The following is a 22,164-nucleotide window of genomic DNA, read 5'->3' as shown; positions in this document are numbered from 1 at the left end:
CGTACGTCGGATTCCCGATCTGTAAGTTTCTATGGTCCTCAAATATTATGTACTATAATGTATTAAAATTTGGTGACAATCCAACGGTCGGATTGTCGATTACTATTCTAATCAAGTGGTGGACCTTAATGGGACTTTGCCGGATTCTGCAGATTTTGCAGATTTCCTGGGTGATCTTTGGAACTCCATATCTCACTTGTTTCTCAACCAAATTCAACCCATAATATACCAAATCAAAGCTAGAGATATTTATAACAAGATTATACCAGGTTGGAGTCCAAATGGTGGCCGGAGGTGGCTGGAAAACGGTCTGAAACACGGCTGTCCGCGGGAAAACTGGTAACTCGCCGGAATTTCTGGGCAACCTTCCAATGTCCATAACTTTGTCAATACTCAACGAAAACAAGTGATTCAAAAACAAAAATCATAGTTCTCGACGAGAGAAAGAGATTGATACCTTAAAAAATGACTATCTTTCCGTGATTTGGCTGTAAAACGCCTCAAAAGTGGCGGAGGTAGCCGGAAACTGGGCAAACTTTAAATCATTATAACTTTCTCATTTCTCCACCAAATCACACGATCCATACATGAAAATTCATCTACACAACATGAGGAATCGATTTATACCTGTGGCCAAGTTTAATTTGGCCAGAAAAGGCTCCAATTTCACTTAAACCCGTCGGAACCCTATAAAGGGTGTGCTTCGATTCGACTTCTCCGGTGTTCCAACGCACCCATAACTGGTTGGGTCTTGTTCCTGGGTCCAAGGAAAGTTGATTAAGGGTGATGGTGGGTGGTAGAACTCACCGGAACGGTAGGATAGCCGTCGAACCCACCAGCAAACTCGGTGAAGTTCTTCGTGAATTTTGGCCTAAAACCCCTCAATCTTGGGTGGAAATGGTAGAGGAGAGGTTACAGAAGAGATTTCAGGTGATGGATGGGTGTATTTGGCCTGAAAAAAATGGTGGAGGAGGCCGGAAATTACCCCCAGCCAAATGGGATGGGTTTATGGGTGCACGGGTCACCCTGTTTTCCCTTTTTTTTCTTTTTTTTTTGTTTGATTGGCTGATGCAAAATGGGCTTGGTGAAGTCTAATTGGGTGTTATTTGAAACGAAATAATTTGATTGGTGGCCACTCCCACAAGGTGGGAGTTCTAATAATTTAAACTAAACTTTAACTAACCAATTTCAAAAGTCTGTAACTACACCGTTATAATCCGGACTCGCAAACGGCTTTCGCCTATGCGTTCGTACCAACAAGTACTATACAAATACGCCAAAAGAATAAGTCATACGTTCCTCTAGACGACGGTCAACAAAAATCAAAGTCCTCACCTCCATGGCATTTTCGTCAATTCACGCTTTTAAAATTTATAAAATTGTAAAATTTGGGACGGGTTGTCACAATAATTGTTATAGTTTTTAGGGGTATAAATTGTTAAATTAATATATATAATTATTATAGTATTTTTTTAGGGTGATAAAATTATAAAATTAATATTTTGCTTATTGTGTATCGTGTTACCCACGTGTATACCCAAACCAATCCGTTATCTTAATAGGTGCTTATCGGGTTATCCAATAACGACCTGATTCGTTATCGTGTCGACCCGAACACCTGTTAATTTCGTGTTGTGTTGTGTCGGGTTATCGGGTCCTGTCAGGAATTGCCATGCCTAATCTTTATCCGATTGAGAAAATGTTTAAAGGGATGAGACAATATTTCGTATAACGGACATCGCTGAAAGAGTTTGTCCCTCAACGGACATCTGCTTATGTCAGCCAATAGGATTGGCATGAGGCGGAGATGACTGCAAAGGAATCTCTTGAGTTTGCAGGACGATGTCAGGGTGTTGGATCCAAATATGGGAATGAGAATCCTCTTAGGATCCTTTTTGTGAGGATCCTGGGGATTATTTAATCGTGTCCATTTATCGTACATCGTGCGATCAATTTTCGTCAGGTATTGTTTGTGTTTTATTTTAAATAAAAAGTTCAAAATGATTTCTAATCTCACGATGTACGATAAACGGACACGATTAAATGATCCCCAGGATCCTCAAAAAAAGTATTCGAAGAGGATCCTCATTCCAAATATGGTAAGTTTTGTCACATGTTTGAGTATGAATTGTTCTGTTTTTTTTTTTTTTTAAACAAACGATAGTATCTACACTAGGAAGGTGGGGTAGTGGGTTAAAGCCTTACAATGAGCTTTCCATAATAATGTGGCTCTAACATATTTAAGACAAAAACAAATTTACCGCATTATCAAATTACTACATAAAAAAATGTATAGCCTTATATAGAGCCTAAAAGGTATATGTCCTCTCATTAGGAGATATTCTTTTTTAGAGCCCCAAAGATTTCTCAAAGCTCTAAAATGGGTTTTATCCACCACTTTTGCAGCATCACATATAGGGATAGTTCGGCTTCTTTTGGTTCGATTTTTTGTCAAAACCGAAACCAAACCGAAACTTCGGTTCTATTCAATTTTCTTTTGGTTTTTTTGGTTCGTTTTTTTTTTTTTTTTTTCGATTTGGTTTTGTTCGGTTCGGTTTTGGTTTTTATTTTATTTTATAAAACTTGATCTTTTTTTAATATGAAATTGAGAAAAGAAGCTTGGATTGGTAAACTACTAATAAGAAAAGGGGGAAAGTAGAAAATGGGAAGGTAGTTGTACATATACAAGATCATATAAACCAATAATATTCTATCAACAACCTCAACTGCAAAGAAAAATGATCACTGTATCCATTTAAAAAGCAAACAAATAAATAAGTTCTTCCAAGTTCTAAAGCCTTCCAAAACTTTCTTTTATAACCAATGAAATATCCTCTCTAATTGAACCAAGTATGCTTCTTCAAAAAGCCCCAGGCTTAGTTTCAAACTTGGCAACAAAGTTTCACAAAAGAAACATCCACTACAAGAAAAATGGTCATTGTGCACCAAAATATATTTGTGCCCTACGACGCTTAAGGGCACTAACATACGTGCCCATAGACCAATAGCAACAATACGGCTACTATAATATATATGTGCCCTCTATGGGCGTCACCTTTGGTTAGAGGGCACCATATAGCGGTTTGTGCTCATAGACTTGGCACAAATAAGAGCATTTTGGTGCCCTTGTTCTGACAAAATTGTCAGACGACTTTCCCATCCATGTTAGCACAAAGTTTGTAATTGTTCCCTATCAATTAAATATTAAAAAAAAAAACGAAAAACCATACAAACTAAAAACAAACATTTTACATATTTGAGCCCTAATTAAGATAACACTCGAAAACAATCATTTCTGGACAACAGCATCTTCCCTAGAAAGCTTTGTTCATCCCATCTTTGTTGCTCCACAAATAAATTCATCATTCCCACAAGCAGAGTTCCATCAAACTTATGAATTTATGGGCAAAAATAAAAAGAATTTCAAACAAAAAGAGTTAACTGAGGTGACGTTGAGTTTCCTGCAGGATCAAATACAAAACAAATAAATTAAAAATTAAAAATTAAACAAAACAACGGAAAAGCCCAGATCTGATAGAGGTGTTGGTATTGAACATAGCAGAAAAATGGAGAGAGAGAGAGAGTACCCATCTTCGCATTGGACGCCGTGAGGGAAGAAAGGGATGAGAGAGTCCAAAGTATAGTTATAGAGCTTGTTCTCATTGACGACATTGAAATGGCAACTAGCAAAGACTGTATCAACTTGGTCTAGAATCGTTAAGATGACTAACCTATTTCAAAAAACCGACTTGGACTTCCATTGTGGGTCACACGAGTCCACAGAAACCTACCTACAAAAATAAATTGTTAAAAAATTACAAAAAAATCAAAGAAAAAATAAACAAAAAACCCAGATCTGGTAGGGGTGAGAGGAGTCGGTGATGCGGTGGTTGTTGAGCGGATGATGTGGTTGTCGATTGACCGCCAACGTCTAGCAACAGAGTATAAGCGAGGCAGAGTTGAGAGAGAGAGAGAGAGAGAGAGAGAGAGAGAGAGAGAGAGAGAGAGAGAGAGAGGTGAAAGAAGGAGATTATGAGGGAGGCAGAGATGAGAGAAGATCGGGAAATAGAGAGAGATAGACTGGATATGGGGAAGGTAGAGATAGAAATGGTGGTTGGAATGAATCTGGGGAAGCAGAGATGAAAGTAAAAGAGAAGGAAAGATGAGAGAGGAAAAGAGAAATGAGAAAGACGGAGAGAGAGATAAGAGAGTAAAGGGAAATAAAGGGGCGTGTGTGGTGGGTTTTGAACAATAAAAATATATTAAAAGAGACGGAGAGAGAGATAAGAGAGTAATAAAGGGAAAGAAAGGGGGGTGTATGGTGGGTTTTGAACAATAAAAATATATTAAAATAAGATTTTGTCTCCAGATTCTTGAAGTAAGACAAGACACTTATGTGTATAAAATTAAATATACTAAATATACTAAATCAAAGGGCACAAAAATTATTTATGTGTGTACGTAAATTAATAAAAAATTATGATTACTGATATCTATAAATAGTGACACAAATTTTGGTGCAAACATTTTAATGGGCACAAATGCTGGACACCACTTAATGTGCCTTTCGTTTAGAGGGCACATTTGAGATAGTTTAGTGCTCAACGAAGTTCAAAAAGCACAACTATGCATTTGTGCACAATGAAAATGTAAAGGACACAAATCTTTTGTGTTCTTAGCCCTTTTTTGTTTTAGTGATCATGGACATACATTCATAAAGTGTAAAGGGATTCGGTTCGGTTTCCGAACCTCGAAAATTGAAACCAAACCAATAAGGTTCGGTTCGGTTTTTTTTCGGTTTCGATTCGATGTTCGGTCTGATGTTTTTTGGTTTTCGAGTTTTTGAACCCACCCCTAATCATATAGAGTCTCTCATCGGGGATGCTCTTAATAGAACTTGCAAGAAGAGAAAAGTGTACTAAGATAATACCCGACGATGATCTTGATATATTCATTAAGATATTTGCAATTGTTATATGTCAATTCCGTTGTATATGAATTGATTGCTGACACAATCTGGTGCTGATTTCTGGTTGTGTTGCTTATACAGAGAACGCTCTGCTTCTTTAGCTAACAACCTATCTTCCTTTGTTTCAGACATAACAAATAGTTGGTTGAAAACCTAAGCAAGGCAAGCGCCAATTCGAAGATTTAAACTTTACAACCAAGTACTCTCAATCATTTGTCGAACAATTTCTCACTTGTCCTTGGAAGAAAAATCTGTCTTACTGTCGGAACCCTCAGTACACTGCAGTTCGCTTCTTTTACACTGTCATCATCTCGTTAATGTTGGGAGCAATTTTTTGGAGATTTGGAGCTAAGAGGTTTCCTTTTTTTTTTTAATCGTTTGATTTTATTACAACTCTAATAGATTTCGAGCTAAGATGACTATCTGTACCATTAGGTTTTATATACGACATGAATTTACTTTCATCCCCAACAACTTTGTAGAAGAAACTTTTTTCAAAAATCACCATCTTGACCGACTTATAGCCCAATTAAGCCTAAAACGTCAAATTGGCAGTAATGTGCAGTCAATATTCTTTTATTTGCCACGATCAAATGGCTTAGAATTAAATTATGGAATTTTGACACAATTATCTTCAAAGACTCACGAATCCAGAATTACTCTAAAATTCCTTCATTTTGTATGATCATCCACATGTCCTACAATTGAAATAGAGAGTAAAATATTAAAATTCTCTCAAATAACCAACAAATTATAAGTAAGATTAGGGTAAAATATGGAATAATATCGACTCATCACAGTCCATCTTGAATAATTGTTTTTAATTATGCTTTCAAATTGGGTCTATTCTCGAATCATTTTGTTTATTATGTGGTTGTTGCCACTCAAATGCTCTGGAATTTCAACCTAAAATAATGCATTATTGATAGTTGAATAGCTGTAATCACGACAAATATGTCATTATTATAATCTTTTGGGTAGTCTTTGTCCCTTCGTGTTCGTTTCTTTCCTTTTTTATTCTTTCTCTCTCTCTCTCTCACTGCAACTTCCAGGCCAGCAGTGAAGAAATTCAACTCTAAGTAGTCGATTTTGTTCACCGTCATCCTAACAACTCTCTCATACTCTGATCCAAATCAAAAGTGAACGCAAGCAGTCAAAATAAAATGTTTGGTGAGTACTATAAACTATATGGAGGTTTATTTTAGTTTAGCAGATTGATTACTAAGTATTTGAACACACAACGGTACTTTGAAATTTATAAGATCTCAACTGAAATATGAATTACAAGATTTCCTTATGTATTAGACCAATTTGGTTTGAGCATAATTGAATTGTTTGATTTGAGAATGAATGGTCTTGATAACTTGGATTCATATAAGATTTAAGGTTTACACTTATTTTCATTGTTAAATCATATATATATATATATATATATATATATATATATATATATATATTGTTTTCTCATTTCTATTGAACCTGTCACTTATTTACGTTGACAACTTCCATTTTTTTTCCAATTTGTAATGGAGCAATGAAAACACCTACACAAGAAGAAAGAAGAGAAAGAAGGAAGTTTTGAAATGCAATGAAAGATGATGTGGGGACTTGCAATAATAGAGTTGTATAACTATTTTGCGGCATATATGGGTATGAGTAACCAGGGATGTGTAATCCCATGAGTACTGAGACCAATTTTTGAAAAGTTGATTCGTTAAATAATTTGTTGTATAAAGGTTGTTAAAATACTTTTACAATAAGCACTTCATTCCCTCCTAGACACCTACTTTGGCATCTATTTTGGCTTTTTATTGTAAATAAGGTTGTAAATAGATTTGCACCTGTATATTATACAAGTATTATCTATCATACATATATTTAGAACTTTCTACGTGTTTATACGATTTTACAACTCTTAACATTGCGTGGGCACTCTCACTAGTTTAATTCTAAAACCTACAAACACTAACAATTACAAAATAAAAAAGTTTAGAACATTTATAATAAATAAGTTAACTAAATGTGTTTCTTGTGTGATAGAAACAGAGATGAATAAGAGAGAGAGAGAGATAGAAATAGAGATGAAGAAAGAGAAAAAGGTAAAGAATCAAGAAAATCCAATCGAGTTGGATACAAATTTGTCTACAACTCTCTAATTTCCATATGTGCGAGAACTAATAGCGACCATCGTAAAGGCTTTAAGTAAAAGCAACCTATTCCCTAACATGAACCAACAAAACTGCATTGCCCAATACATGCGAGAACTAAAAGTGACCATCATAAAGACTCTAATTAGAAGAAATCCATTCCCCAGTATGAACCGAAATACAGTTATAATATCCCAGAGAATCAAATATGTACAATCTACTTACAGTGAACTTTGGCAAACTAATTCATTTCACACACATTCATATCATACATACCTGAGAACGATTATTCCCACCACCATAGCTTTGTTGCTTTGGTATGTGTTTTCACTGAGAAGAAAAGGAAGCATCATTATTCAATTTAGTCCCAATATACGTAAGGACGATTATAATAGTACAGAGAATAAAAACGCATAAATTAGCAAAGACTCTACTATTCTAATCCTAATCAGTTCATGAGCACAGATATAACTAATGTGCCCTGTCTCCCATTATAACTAAAATCACCCCCAAATAACACCAGCCAGCCATAAAAAGCCACCGGTCACATCAAATATCAGGCGCGATTTAGGTAACCAAATTCAGTGAACAGAGTTCAGATAATGAAATTCAAATAAGTCAAAATAGTAGAAAGTCTTGGCAAGACAAAAATCAATAAAATACATAGAATAATTAAGAAAGAATTGGAAAATTATAACTAATGTGCCTTGTCTCCCATTATAACTAAAATCACCCCCAAATAACACCAGCTAGCCATACAAAGCCAGCGGCCCAAATATCAGGCGCGATTTAGGTAACCAAATTCAGAGAACAGAGTTCAAATAATGAAATTCAAATAAGTCAAAATAGTAGAAAGTCTTGGCAAGACAAAAATCAATAAACTACATAGACTAATGAAGAAAGAATTGGAAAATTTTCAAACTACTAACCCTACAATGTCTCACCCACACAACACCATATCACATTTATCTCCGCCGCCAGCACCAAATACAAATAATTTGAAAACCTAATGGAAAAAGCACGATTAATCGGAAAATGGATTATTATAAACAAAAACTCCCTAAAGCCAAAAAAAAAAATCCATTGAAATAAAAATCTACAAAAATAAATTTGCAAAAGGGATGGTAAAAAAAATTATTGATGAGGGACTGAATGTAGATGAGACTTCTCCTTTAACTCTTAAAGATCAATGCTATCTACGTGGGTGTCAAGAAGAGGAAGAGAGCAGTTTCATTTCCTGTAAAAAATGAAGAAACAAAGCATTAACAAACAAATGCACGAATCTCAAAGGAAATTGGTAAGAAAAAATCCCAATTGAGAAATTAATCAAAAACCATAGATGAAAATTCAGAAACTCAACAATGATTCTGAACAGAACCTTGAGTACCCGCAATGTTTTTTTAACCAATTCAACCAAATCTTTAAACGAAAGAAAGAAAGAAGAGAACCCAGTTGATGAAAAGCCTTAAAGAATCATGTGGTAACCTATTGAGCCTCTTATTGTAATACTGAGATGATAAACATGCTATAATTCGTGTTATATTAAGATGATAAACATGCTATAATTTGTCTGAATCAAAATTCATTTTCAATCCTTTTCTGCTTGAGAGGATTTAAAAATCCCCATGTTCTAAATTTTCAGAATCTCTAATCACTGAAGAATAACACTATATAGTGAATAAATTTGAAGAAAAGCATCAAAGTTGTATATGAAAAACTTTAAGAAGAACGATCACAACTCACACGGTTGTGGGGATTTCTAGATTGCTCCCAATAGATTGTGTGGATATCCGAAACCGTAAGAAACTGAGAACTGTACTACTCAATATTCGAGTACGGGCTCAGGTTCAACTGTGGAAATTCCTTGTCCGATCTAATTTGTTTGAATCAAAATTCCATTTGAAATCAATGCAACAAACAAAATTAATACATAATTCAAAAGGTGGTATACCTGATTTTGAAAAGCCCCTTGCATGCAGAGCACAAAACCCAGGTTTAGCAATGGTGAATGTAGCAGAGACAAAATTAAAACCAATTGTAATCAAATCAAAACCCCAACTAAACACTCGGGGTATTCCAATGTCCTTTCCCAGCAAATGAATTAGAGATGGACCAAATTAGTGATATGAATTGGTGAAAATTGGATGAAGAATTGGTAAAAGCATGCATTTTGTTGAATGAAAAGTTGAAATCAAAAGCTAAATAGTACCGAAAGTTGGGGTTAGGGATTTGCACAAAATGGAAAACTTACTTAAATATTGCGATCGGGAGAGAGAGGATCAACGGCCAGGAGACTGGGCTCCTGAAAGTGGACGTCCGGGATCGAAGGTGTGAAGAAGGATGAGTTCCAAGCCGCGTCTCGAAGTCTGGTTCCGAAAATTGGGCTCTTTTCGATTATTCATTTGTATATAGTGGTGGTATGTGGGTAGTTATTGTGTAACCTTCAACTGAACTCATATGGTGGGAATCATAAACTGCTATCTAGTTTTGATCGTGGGAATCATCAAATTGTCTGGTTTCGATCGTGGGAAGTTGAAGTAGAACTGATAAACTGAGAATTGTCTATTCTTTTTCACTTTCCTCCCGCGTTTCAAATTCTGGAGATAATGTTTTTACCATTTTTTCCCTCTTTTGGTATTAAATCCTTGATTTGCACTCTATCATTAAGTAAGGATATTTTAGGAGTATAGAATGCTTTACCAAACTGGGGCTCTCACTTTATATATATATTAAAAATTAAGTAAAAGCAAACTGAGGGTAAAAGAAAAAAGAATGTGCTTACAAATTATTCAAGTTATATAAAAATTAAAAGTAAGTAAAAACAAACTGAGGGTGAAAGAAAAAAGAATGTGCTTAAAGATTATTCTAAGTTAACCAATTTCCCAAGCTCAGGGGGAATAGTTCCAGTAAACTGGTTATTCTCTATGATCTTGAAAACATATTATCCTTCTTTGTCGTTACAATATGCTAATCAAAGCTGAGCAAGAACTTAAATTGATGTTTACAAATAATATAAAGTGATATCGAGAGATCAAGCCAGATAAAATAGATTAGTGGAGCCAGAAAATTGGCATGTAACCCTGAAGCTTATGCCATGCAGTACTCACGTTTGTGTCCCAAACAAAAAGAAAAACAATGTACAACGTGACATGGGAAAGATAGACTCATAGCCAAAGACTCAGAGTACAGATTTGCATGGTTAAAATGAATTGAATATTTCAATTCAATTTTCTTAACACATATATAAGAATATTTGATATGATTTTCGGGGTCACATCAGTATAAGCTATAAACCAGTAACCTTGAACATAAAGTCGACCAACCAGTCACCGAGAAACTTCGGAGTCTCTAATGACGACCTAAGGTGGTGGTTGTATTAATTAACCAAAAACCCATCATATTCATATCCAAAATTGCATGTAGAGACAAGTATAAAAAAGAAAATGTAAAAAAAAATAATATTCAAAATCCCTAATTTCAAAATCCCTAATTCAGAAACTCATATTCAAAATCTAACAATCTCCATGAGCTTTGGTTGAGTTTATTGCAAAAATTTGTTACCTTGTGCAGTGAAGAAGAGTGAGGACTGAGATCGAGAGCTCGATTCATGCGAGGTGGAGTGGACAATGGGTGGAGTCGCGATTCAGGGGACAGATCCACAAGTGAGGACTGAGGACTGCTGTGTGAGGATTCACGATTCAATTGACAAATTTGGATTATGTCACTGATGTGGGAGGACTAAGGAAGGAGGAGAGCTCGATTTGGTTTCAGCGGAGGAGATGCGAGACTGAGAGTGAAGTGAGGTCAAGATAGAGGTTATTTTAGGGTTAATTATACATGAACATTCAAGATTTAATCTCAACCAAGCCGACGATCCATATAGGTTCTCCATTTTAATTTAAATATATATATATATATTTGGGATTCCTATACCATCTTTCGGTGTGGTTGGGTTAAGTTAAAGGAGGGAGAGAGAGAGAGAGAGAGAGAGAGAGAGAGAGAGAGAGAGAGAGAAGAATGAGTGGGTCATAAGTCTTTGAAATAATAATAAAGAATATATAATTGTGTCTTTTGACAACACCAATGATATATTTAAGTCTATTTTTTGAAAAAGTAGGTAATGAGAAAAAGGAAAGGAAGGTAGGACCGTAGTTTTTGAAAAACTCATGTAATGTTATTGCTCACCATTGTTTGGTGTAGGGTGCGATGGGCCTTGATCAATAAAAGCTAATATTAAAATATGATTTTGTGTCCAGACTTGTGAATCCAGACCTGAACATTGTGTCTATAAAATCATTTGATTTAAATATATTAAATCAAAGAGCACAAAAATGTTTTTGTGTTTTTATAAATTGATATCTATAAATAGGGGCACAAAATTTGGTGCTCAAATTTCAATAGGCACAATATACTTTACTGAGGACACAAACTAATATGTCTTTTTGTTTAAGAAAGCACATTTGAGATATTTTTGTGCTCATTGACATTAAAAAGTGCGCGCCCGCACCCGCACACACACACACACATATATATATATATATATATTTATATATACGTGCTCAATGAAAGTGAAAAGGACACAAATCAATTGTGTTCTTAGATCATTTTTTTTGTAGTGGATGCCACTAAATTTCTTGTCGAAATGCCTATACATACCCGAATCAATTGTTTGATCTTCTTATCACATTAATTGGAAACTGGAGCAGAGAATTAGAGATATACTCACAACCAAATTTCGAACCAATGAGCGGAAAGTAGAACCGAAAATCAAATTAGCACATTACAAGTCCAAATGAACTGATGAAAATTTGACAAACAAAATAAGGTTGTCATTTTGCTCACGTGCTTACGACATTCGTAATCCTTCTTGCGCTCCCTGGTCGGCTAGATTTAGGAACGACCATTGTGCTCAGGCTTGTCCTCTTTTAAGCTCCTTGGGTCTTGGGCTTTGCATTCTCTTATCGGCCTTGCTGGGTTCCTCTCTTGGTTGGATTCATTGTTTGGGCCTAAAAGTGCCTAGCATTAACAAAGAAAAGTTGACAAAGTGTTTTCTTATAAAAGAAAAAAATAAAAAGTTTATTGAGGAACTGTTTATTAGTTCTTTCTTTAAAATAAGCAGGATATTTTAGTTTTACCAAATCTTTTTTATTGCTTAATGAAGCAATTTTTGGTATTAAAAAAAAAAAACCAAATGGGTCTTAGTCAGTCTAGCTTAATCCCTAAAGATAGTTCAATCTGAAAACACTTTGTTAAAGACCCTCGGGTTAGGGCAAGTAAGGTAACAATTTACAAGATGATTTTTTAAAGAACTGTTTTGTTCTATTAAAAAAAACGAAATTGTTATTGGCACCAAGATTTTCATTTTGCACTATGAACTTTCTTTATTATAATGAAAAATAAACTTGCGAGAAGTGAAAAATAAGATTTTTAAAGTGTAAATAGCAGTTTCTAAAAGAATAACTGTTTTGCAAAATGAAAATGAAACAAAAGTAACAACTTTGTATTTTTTGTAAATTTGAAAATGTTTTTGATAGTTTAACTTTAGAATTTTTTTTAAAAAAACATTGAAAACGTGTCCAGTGCTAATATCAATTCACCCCTCAGTATCCGTTGTCTAGTAAGATGAGTTTCGATCCAGTCCCTTTTATATTTATTTGACTTTATAGTGGATTGAACTTTGACTGGAAAAGTGCCAGAAGATTTTTCGTAGTGGAAGGGTTTTACCTTGTTAAAATCATTGTGCACGGAAAAGGATCTCTTTTTCTTGGAAATTCTAGAGATTCTGCAATTGTGTTTGTTTATCGTATATCATGAGATAAAAAATTATTTAAAATTTAAATATAAATAGTACATAACGAAAACTGACCGCACGATATATGATGAACATACACAATTGCAGGATCCCTAGGATCTTTAGGAAAAGCGAGGATCCTTTTCTATTGTGCACCTGGAGGGTGTGAAACTTAGTTACCCCTTGTTTTTACATTATGTTGTTTAACATGAATTGCAAGATTGTCTCAATCGTTCGATCTTATTTGAACAAATTTGTGTGATATTATTGTGTTATTTGTTTTACTAAGAAAGCACAATTTTTTTAACACGTCCTATTTAAATTTCAATATCGTATGACATAATGCCTTAATATGAAATGACAAAGTTTTACAGAGTCTTTAATGAAATTCTTGTGCTATGCAGAGATCCTTAACGAAAAATGTAAGAAGTTTTTCGGAAAATATTGTTGAAGCTTTATGCAATTTCGATTGGAAATTACAAAAGTTTTAAAAAGTAGGTGTCGGTGTGAGAGTAGTTTGGGTAAGTTAAGTGGGTGTTCTAAGATAATTTTTTATTAAAAAAATATATATATGTAAGGTGATTTCAGTAAGTGACGTGTGTTAAAAAAATTGTGGAGTGCCAAAAAACCAACCAGTTGACGTGTGATTCATACTCTCTAATATTTATATCACATTATTAGGGTTTTTATATCACAAATTGTCCTTTATGTTTTGTGAACTCAACAGTTTGGTTCTCAATATTTTAAACTTATCATTGTCATTCCTTATCTATTGCTCTACTCATCAATGAGTTGAATATCAAAGTGCGCAACGAATAAGACTAACAAAATAATAGGAATATTATTAAACAAATAAGAATCCCAGAACGGCTACAAAACTCCAAGAGGTTACATTGTGAATGACATGTTCTCAAATGAATAACAAGCACGCTATTTATAATAAACTAACCTTAATCCTAAAATGTAAGAAATCAAAACCCTAATGCTAACGGGTTAAGCCCAGGAAACCGAATATTCAAATAAATTAAAATCCTAATATTTTTCAACACCCTCCCCCCCCCCCCCCGCGTCAAACTCATGGCGGTATACGATATGGGTTTGCAAACAAGCAGATGTGGATTGGCTCCGTTAGGCGGACTGGTAGGCATGCAAACTTGATTTGACTTGACTTGACTTGATTCTTGATTCTTAACTCTAGATTCTTGTTGGCAAACTAATTCTGGTTCAAACTGATTCCGATCAGTGTTTAGAGTATGAAAAGAACCCGTTACTAAATGGATGAGATTTTCATATCTTAATTGAAGCAACGAACAAACAAACACAAACACTATCACTCGAGTGGTCACAATTCCAAGCACTAGAATGACGGTCACAAAACAATCTCAAACAAGCCAACAACTCGTGTGGCCTAAACACAAACTTAACCATGTTTTCCCCTTGGCCATGTGGGCCTAAAACAAACAGCCAAAATTTTTTTTCCTTTTTTTTTTTTTTTATCTTTCTTATTTTCTTTTCCTTTTTCTTATTTTCTTTTCTTTTCTCCTGCCTTTCAACTTCTTTTTTTTTTCTTTCTTTCTAGGCAGAGATTCCAACATATTCAACATATGGCAAGGTGCAACAACTATCGGTGGAGGATGGTGGTGTTGCGTAGTAGGTCTGATGTGGGCGAGAGCAGCGGCCAGTGGGGCAGATTCTGATGGGGAAGCAACAGGCCGTCAACACAACTGAAAAAATTAACACATTTTTTTCCTTGCAAATTGTCAACAACAACTAGACAATCTGAACATGAACGACAATAGACACAAGCAAACGGATACCAACCCAAAATAGATTAAATCCTGAAGGATGAAACCTGCTTTGATACCAAGTTGAATATCAGAGTACGCAACAAACGAGACTAACAAAATAATAGGAATATTATTAAACAAATAAGAATGCCGAAACGGCTACAAAACTCCAAGAGGTTACATTGTGAATGACTTGTTCTCAAATGAATAACAAGCACGCTATTTATAATAAACTAACCCTAATCCTAAAATGTAAGAAATCAAAACCCTAATGCTAACGGATTAAGCCCAGAAAACCAAATATTCAAATAAACTAAAATCCTAATATTTTCCAACACAATGTTGTCTTTGACAGGGTTGGATGTCAGACAATATTGGTGAGTAAAGCAGTAAATAAAGGACGATGTTGATGAGTTTAAAATATTACCAAACTAATGAGTTTACGCTATTTGTGATAAAAAAAAAATACCACAATATTGTACAATATTTGTACTAAGCTTTCTCTTAGATGTAGAACCTTCTAATACAAACAAGGCTCTACTGAAGATGTACTACGAAGTATAGTACAATAATGTAGTCTTTTATCATACGTAAATGTCATTGCAGCAGCTTGTGTCCTATAGTTGCAAAAAGTCTTACATGCATAGTTGATTTATGCATAAAAAGCATCTCAATGGGGTTTGTAATTCAAAAGTAATAACCAGCTTTCGGTTCCCTCCCGCAAATCATGCACGTACACCTTTGTCAACTTTACACAACAATCGAAGTTTGGCAAAATCATAAAACTAAAACTAACCAATATGATAAGAATGTTCATGTCACGAGATAAATCAAATTAATTAAACAACCTAGAGAAAGAAAAGGACTGATAATTCATTAATATAGATTATATGATAATTAGGTATAGCCTTGCTTGTATTTGCGGAAAAGGTCTTCGGTTTTGGCATTCCTAAAGGCACAGCAGCCTATCAAATAAACGGCAACGAGAGCAATAAGAGTGATGAGCAATATAATGTTGGTTCTTCTCCATTCTTTCTTGAGATTAGCAAGTAATCCAGCTTTGCAGGAATCGCAGTTGAAGCAAAGTTGGGTCTGGTCGTTGCTCCATTGCAGGCAATCCATGTCGGCTGCGTTGTTTATGGGACTTATCCAGTACGTTGGATTCACGAACGTGTACCCACATTGTGTGGGTGGCTTACAGCATCCTGACTGTAAAGATAAAAAATTAAATTAGAAAAAGGAAGAAGCTTCACCACAAGGAATAAAGCATAAAGAGATCTGTGAGGATTTGTGAAAAAAAGAAGAATCTCTCAAATGAAAGAGTAAAGTGGGTTTGTTTTGCTGAAATGGTTATCAAACACTCTTAATTTTTTTTTTTTTTTAAACAAAGGATATGATCGACATTAAAGGGTGGAGGAGTGGGTCAAGCCTCACAATGTGCTAGTAATAATGTGATTCAAATTTGTTTTTAACAAGAATCGAACCTAAGACCTTCCACTTACAAGAATCAAACATAAATGAAAACTAATATTAATTTGAAGAGCTGAAAATTATAGTAGTATTTGAAAAAGAAAACAAAATATAGAAAAGAAAGGAACAAGACAGGCAAGCGGTAGATTTTGAGAATCCAATAATGTGAGACACGGTCAAAATGGTTAACGCTGATATTTTTTTTAGCTTAATCACTTGTAGCCTAAGAGGTGTAAGGCTTTAACCTAAAAGGCCTATGTCATAATTAATAATGAAACCATTTGTATATAAATCATAATTTGTTTTGTCAAACCTCCAATGTGGGATTTCCAACGCATTGGATTTGAAAAAAGAAAAGAAATGTTGCAATTAATTTTTTTCTTGCCACAAAAAATGGTACAATAAATTACAGAAAAAGAAAATTTATTTGAATTCAACTTTCTTATCTCTATGCCCAACTACAAAAAAATTAATCTACCAAATTTTCAAATTTGACCTTGAATAAATAAATAAATTCTATAAGCCCAACAAAAAAAAAAAAAAAACGCAAATAGCAAGAATGTACTCTCTACTACACCTTTTTATGGATTAAAAACACGTAACAACGTGCTTCATTAAAAAAAATAATAAATTGGGGAATTCACATCCGATCCCTATAAAGAAAAACAAGTGAATAAATAAAAATAAATTGATGTTGGAAGAAATGACAGAACAATATTTACCTGTAAGGGGGTAATGTGCGCGTTAAAAAAATCTTGAGCCATGCGATATCTCTGATTCAACTCATCACACATATTTGTTGAGCTAAGACAAGCTCTTATGCGTGCCCACTTAAAAGGGTTTCGAACTCTACGGCGAAGCCAACCGGAGTAATCATCAAGACGATATTCCAAGTAAGACCGGCTCGGTTCGAGGTGGCCAGAGCCTCTAATGGTGACCATGTAGATGAAAACCACCAGAGCAGCAAGCAAGATTATAAGAACCAGCATGGCAATGAGGTAAGAGATAAGGAGCCATGGGATCCTCCAAAACGCTCCCACAAAGCCTGCAATGGCCACAACCAGGAACAAGATGCCTAAAATTATGACAGGCCATTGTAAAAGCTTTACACAAGAATTGTCTGGCTCTGTTGCTAGCCAAATTCCTGCACCAATGATTGGGATTGAGAGGAGCATCGCAACGAAGTTGATGGCTCCGATGACATTGTTGCTAAGTGCCATTTTGGAAACAAGATTTAGCAAGACAAGAAAGATATATCTCAAACTATATATCAAGGGGTAGGGTAACGAAAGCTAGGAGTAGCAAAAGCCATAAGGCCAAATTATTTTACTATACAAAGGATAGTATGAATGGAAGAGGTCTAACCTTTAAATCCTATTGGCATCAAAACCAACACTTTTTTGTTCCTTACCTTGGATCCATGTAAAGCTAGTAAAATAATAGGTAATGGTTATTAAAGCGCGTTTTGATCTTTAGGTGTAATTTGAGTGTCACTTTTTTGAAAAGGAATACCTTGAACATAATGAAGGGATAAAAGAAAGAGACAAAAGATATGAGTTGCAAGCAACTAATGCATAAATCATGGAAAGATTTGGAAGAAAGCAATTATTTGAGGACAATAATGCTTGTGGCAGCTGCATCCATGTGAAAAGGGCTTTGCCCTATAAATTTTGCACTGCACAGGGACATCAACTTTTATGAAAAACTAGTTTACTGATACGGGCATCATGGTCCAACAATACATTGTTATGTGTTGAAAACCTTCCTCATGTCATAGTCTTATTAGAATGAGAGGCCACAATAGTATCTGTTTCATATGAGTCATCCCCTCACACAAGACCCCAACTAAAATATGGTTTTAAGTCCTAAGGAGTTGGCCCAGGTATAGAACTAGATATTAATATTTTTAGTTTCCTTTAAATATGATGGATTACAATCTTTGTTTTACCATAAAATATGGACAACTTTGTATTAAACATTCTGTCTATGACTTGTAGATTCCTTGTATGATTCTAATGAACCCATTATGCATTTTAATCACACGCTCATTATTCTAGAGCCTAAACTGGATTGGCAGCCATGTAATTAGCAGCATTAAGATTGTCATAGTACATAAACATATGAAAGGTAAGGGTGACGTCAAGTTCAAGTAGCATATAAGTTGGACTCCTTGTTGAATCCATAAACTGGATTGGCAGCAATGTAAAGTGTAGCATTAAGGTTGTCATAGTACATAAACACATGAAAGGTAAGGACGACGTCAAGCTCATGGAGCATGTAATAAAGCCATATAGTTTCAGGCTTCAGCATAGGCGTGAGGAAAGAGAGATTTTTCAGTGTGACCGTCACACGAGGTGATATATCACGTGTCTCTATATAAATGGTAGGTTATGTATGTTAAAAGGTTAATAACTTAAAGATTAAAATTTTCCACCACTTGCATAAAAACACGTAATGTATCATCCATGTTCCCGTCAAAATTAAAAAATTTCTCGTGAGCAAGAGATCAGTATTAGGTTCAACATTAAAGTAAGCTGCTCTTTGAATCCATGCTCCCCCACTTCCCATACACTTTCATCCTCCTCCTATTTGTGCGGTCACGGTTAAACTACGTCAAGATTTTATTTTACTTTTTTTTTTATAGAGATAATAAGACAAAAAGTAATAGTAATATCAAATATTGACGTGGCTTAACCGTGACCGCACAAATAGGAGATGATGGAAGTGTATGGGAAGTGAGAAAGCAGAGAATTTGCCTCCTTTTGAATCACCAAAAAATAAGATTAAAACCCAAGTAGACAAGATAGCCATACTAGAGGACCAGGATCCTCTCTCTGGATCCTTCTCTAAGGGTCCTGTGAGGATCAATTTATCCTGACCCTTCAGCACACATCCTACAGCCCAAAATTATTTAAAATTAGTTTCCTTATTTCAGCCGTTCTCGTTCTCCAGCCTTCTAACCTATGCATTCTTTTTTGAGAATTTTAACGAAAAACTCCCGATACTGTTCATTTTAACGAAAAACCACACTTTGACACTAAAAAGTCAATCCTAGTACTATTCACTTTACTCTTTATTTTGTCCTTATCATTAAGACTCAAAGTTTTCAAGCCCTTTTCATTAGTTTTCCTTTCTTTTTTTGGAACTTTAACGAAAAGCTCCAAGTACTGTTCACTTTAACAAAAAAACCATATTTTTACACTAAAAAATCAACTCTAGTACTATTCACTTTACCCTTTATTTTGTCCTTATTGTTAAAACTCAAAGTTTTCAAATCATTTTTATTAGTTTTCTTTCGTTTTTTCCTTCCCATTCCAACAACCAAAGGATTAACCAAAGATCAACCCATCAAATTGTTGGAAAATATTAGTATTTAGGTTTACTTTAATGTTTGGTTTTCTGGGCTTAGCCCGTTAGCATTAGGGTTTAGGGTTAGTTTATTATAAATAGAGTGTTTTGTTATTCATTAGAAATCAAGTCATTCACAATGTAGTCTCTTAGGGTTTTGTAGCCGTTTCGGCATTCTCGTTTGATATCAATAATATTTCTTTTACTTTGTTAGTATTGTTTGTTACGCACTCTGATATTCAACTTGGTATCAGAGCAGGTTTGATCCTTTGGGATTTAATCTGTTCTTGATTAGTGTCAATTTGTTTGTATCAGTTTTGTTTGTCAGTTTACTGGGTATTAGTTTCGTCCGTCGTCTTCCGCTCATCCGTAGTCGAAGCCGTTCTTGTCACCACCACCGCACTGCAATATGTCCAGATAACCCGCACCACCATCTCCGCTGCTACCACCTGTTCACGGTACCCGCACCGACTCCTACCAGTCGGATCTGTCACAACCCAATGAAGTCCCCTTCTGCAAGTTGACTTTGCACTAGAAGTTTTGAAGCTTGCTGCAATTGGTTTTGCAAGCCTTGTTTGCTGCAATCGGTTTCGCCCAGAAGAAAAGAGAAGAAAGAAAGAAATATGGTATATTTGGTTGAATTTTTTGTTTGTTTGTTCGGCATCAGAATCGGCATTGGCATTAGCACTGGAATTTGTTGAATTGCATCCACCCGCTTCTTCAACGTTTGAAGAAGATGCCCGCGAGGATTGGAGTTGGTAGTATGGAAATTGCTTACTCGTTTGTTCGTTCGTTTGTTTGCTCGTTTGTTCGTTCGTTTGTTTGCTCGCTTGTTCGCTTTGTCTTGTCTTGTCCGCCTAATGGAGCTTGCATCCACATCTGCTTGTTTGCAAACTCATGTTGTATACCGCCATGAGTTTGACGGGGGGTGTTGGAAAATATTAGTATTTAGGTTTACTTTAATGTTTGGTTTTCTGGGCTTAGCCCGTTAGCATTAGGGTTTAGGGTTAGTTTATTATAAATAGAGTGTTTTGTTATTCATTAGAAATCAAGTCATTCACAATGTAGTCTCTTAGGGTTTTGTAGCCGTTTCGGCATTCTCGTTTGATATCAATAATATTTCTTTTACTTTGTTAGTATTGTTTGTTACGCACTCTGATATTCAACTCAAATTACCCACAAGTGCAAAAGACTTCTCATACTCAAGAATTCATCCATCAATTTTCCAGAAAACCACAAATAAAATCTTTATTGGCTGCAATGCTTTCAAGCAAGAATAGGGAAAAACAAGACAGAAATGGAGTTGGGAACATTTTCAACGGCAAACTCCATGGATGAAGAATTTTGAATTCTTGGAAATCGAAGACGGAGAACTCTTGAGTCTCACACACCACCATCGCTCCGACTTTGAACAAACGGATATAAAGGAAGAAGCAAATCGGTCTGATAGGCATATCATTGGTCCCTGCTGAGCCTTTTTCTTCATCCCCAAACCTATGCTGAGGATTACTTGGTCGCGAGGGCAAGCTTGTAAAGGTTGCGGAGTATCTGAGTTTTGGGGAGAGATGAGTAGGAAATAAACTAGCATGAAGCAACGTCTTGTTTGTCGTGAAATAAATTAAAAAATTTAAAACCAAATTTGCTTTTGTTAAGAGTTAATTTTTTTTACTAAGTGTTGAAACCAAATTTGCACAATGTCGCGCATAGTGGAGGCACAAACTCGAGCAATTTGCAAAACAGTGAACAATCATATGCAAGTTTAAGACCCAGGGGGTGTGCTAGCAAAAAGGCTCTTAGATGGTTAAGTTAATAAGCAATTTTTAGATTCAAGCAGCGGGCAAGAGAATTAGAGTATTGAGATTCTGTTACCAGAGACGAACCTTATATGTGTGTATTTATACCGTACAGAGATAGACTTTTTAAGGATAGAATCCTTATTTTAAGTCGGGAGAATTCTAGAGGAAATCTAGAAGTAGATATTACACCCTCTTAGGAGTTATGGTTACTTATGGCGCACGACAATTCCTAGATTGTAGGAACTCCAAGACTTATAAGGAATTTGATTGTGTCCATATCCAGATTAGATCTCATGTCTTGTGGAACAAGCAAAGTCATCTAGCGAAATCGCTCGAACTTTGCCTATTGCCTACGAGCAGAGTTATGGTGGCACTGCTGCTTTATCTGATCCAACTCCACTCGGAGCTGTTGAGTCCATGACCAGATTTCTAAAGTAACAATATTCAGATCAGCCTTACTCCGGCCCCAGAAAATTATGGTCCCACAATTGCCCTAACTATGTATCGAAAAGGCAAAATGTTCCCCTTGAGGATGGATAGTTATCCAAAGACCACACCTTACGGAGTAAGCTGGAATACGTACCATTTGTTCTTCAAACTTTGTGTGGTGGTTCGATTTTTTGCGATGAAGTGGAGGCGTTTTGAATACCATGCCATAAGTCTGTAATGATGAAACTTTGTGTGTTGTTACATGTGCACGAAAAATAAGAAATTACCTTTGATACTCTTCACTGATGTTTTATATGAAACCCTGTTCCCGAATTTCACTATTTAAAATTACGTATCTTATATGTAGTATTCATATTCGTAGTTTCGAGGCGTTTATATTTACGGTGTATAAAATTTTTATTCGATA

At 35.3% G+C, this 22,164-nt stretch overlaps 1 protein-coding gene and 2 long non-coding RNA genes across 3 annotated transcripts; 1 reads left to right on the top strand and 2 right to left on the bottom strand.

Moving 5' to 3' along the window:
* Positions 1-5,257: 5,257 nt before the first annotated feature.
* LOC126606349 (uncharacterized) lies at positions 5,258-11,132 on the bottom strand. The gene is made up of 3 exons (XR_007617189.1): positions 10,678-11,132; positions 7,393-7,446; positions 5,258-5,667 (listed from the first exon to the last, which is right to left on the bottom strand). It is a non-coding gene; the product is annotated as an uncharacterized LOC126606349 (long non-coding RNA).
* Positions 11,133-15,373: 4,241 nt separating this feature from the next.
* On the bottom strand, positions 15,374-17,693 carry LOC126606348 (protein TORNADO 2-like). The gene is made up of 2 exons (XM_050273721.1): positions 16,887-17,693; positions 15,374-15,903 (listed from the first exon to the last, which is right to left on the bottom strand). The coding sequence occupies exons 1-2, from the start codon at positions 17,382-17,384 to the stop codon at positions 15,592-15,594; spliced, it is 810 nt and encodes a 269-aa protein (XP_050129678.1). The 5' UTR covers positions 17,385-17,693; the 3' UTR covers positions 15,374-15,591.
* Positions 17,694-19,522: 1,829 nt separating this feature from the next.
* LOC126606350 (uncharacterized) lies at positions 19,523-20,648 on the top strand. Its single transcript, XR_007617190.1, has 2 exons — positions 19,523-20,464; positions 20,518-20,648. It is a non-coding gene; the product is annotated as an uncharacterized LOC126606350 (long non-coding RNA).
* The last annotated feature ends 1,516 nt before the right edge of the window (positions 20,649-22,164 follow it).

The sequence above is a fragment of the Malus sylvestris genome, chromosome 16 (assembly GCF_916048215.2).
Source record: "Malus sylvestris chromosome 16, drMalSylv7.2, whole genome shotgun sequence".
NCBI lineage: Eukaryota > Viridiplantae > Streptophyta > Magnoliopsida > Rosales > Rosaceae > Malus > Malus sylvestris.
This window is presented reverse-complemented; position numbering and strand designations above follow the sequence as displayed.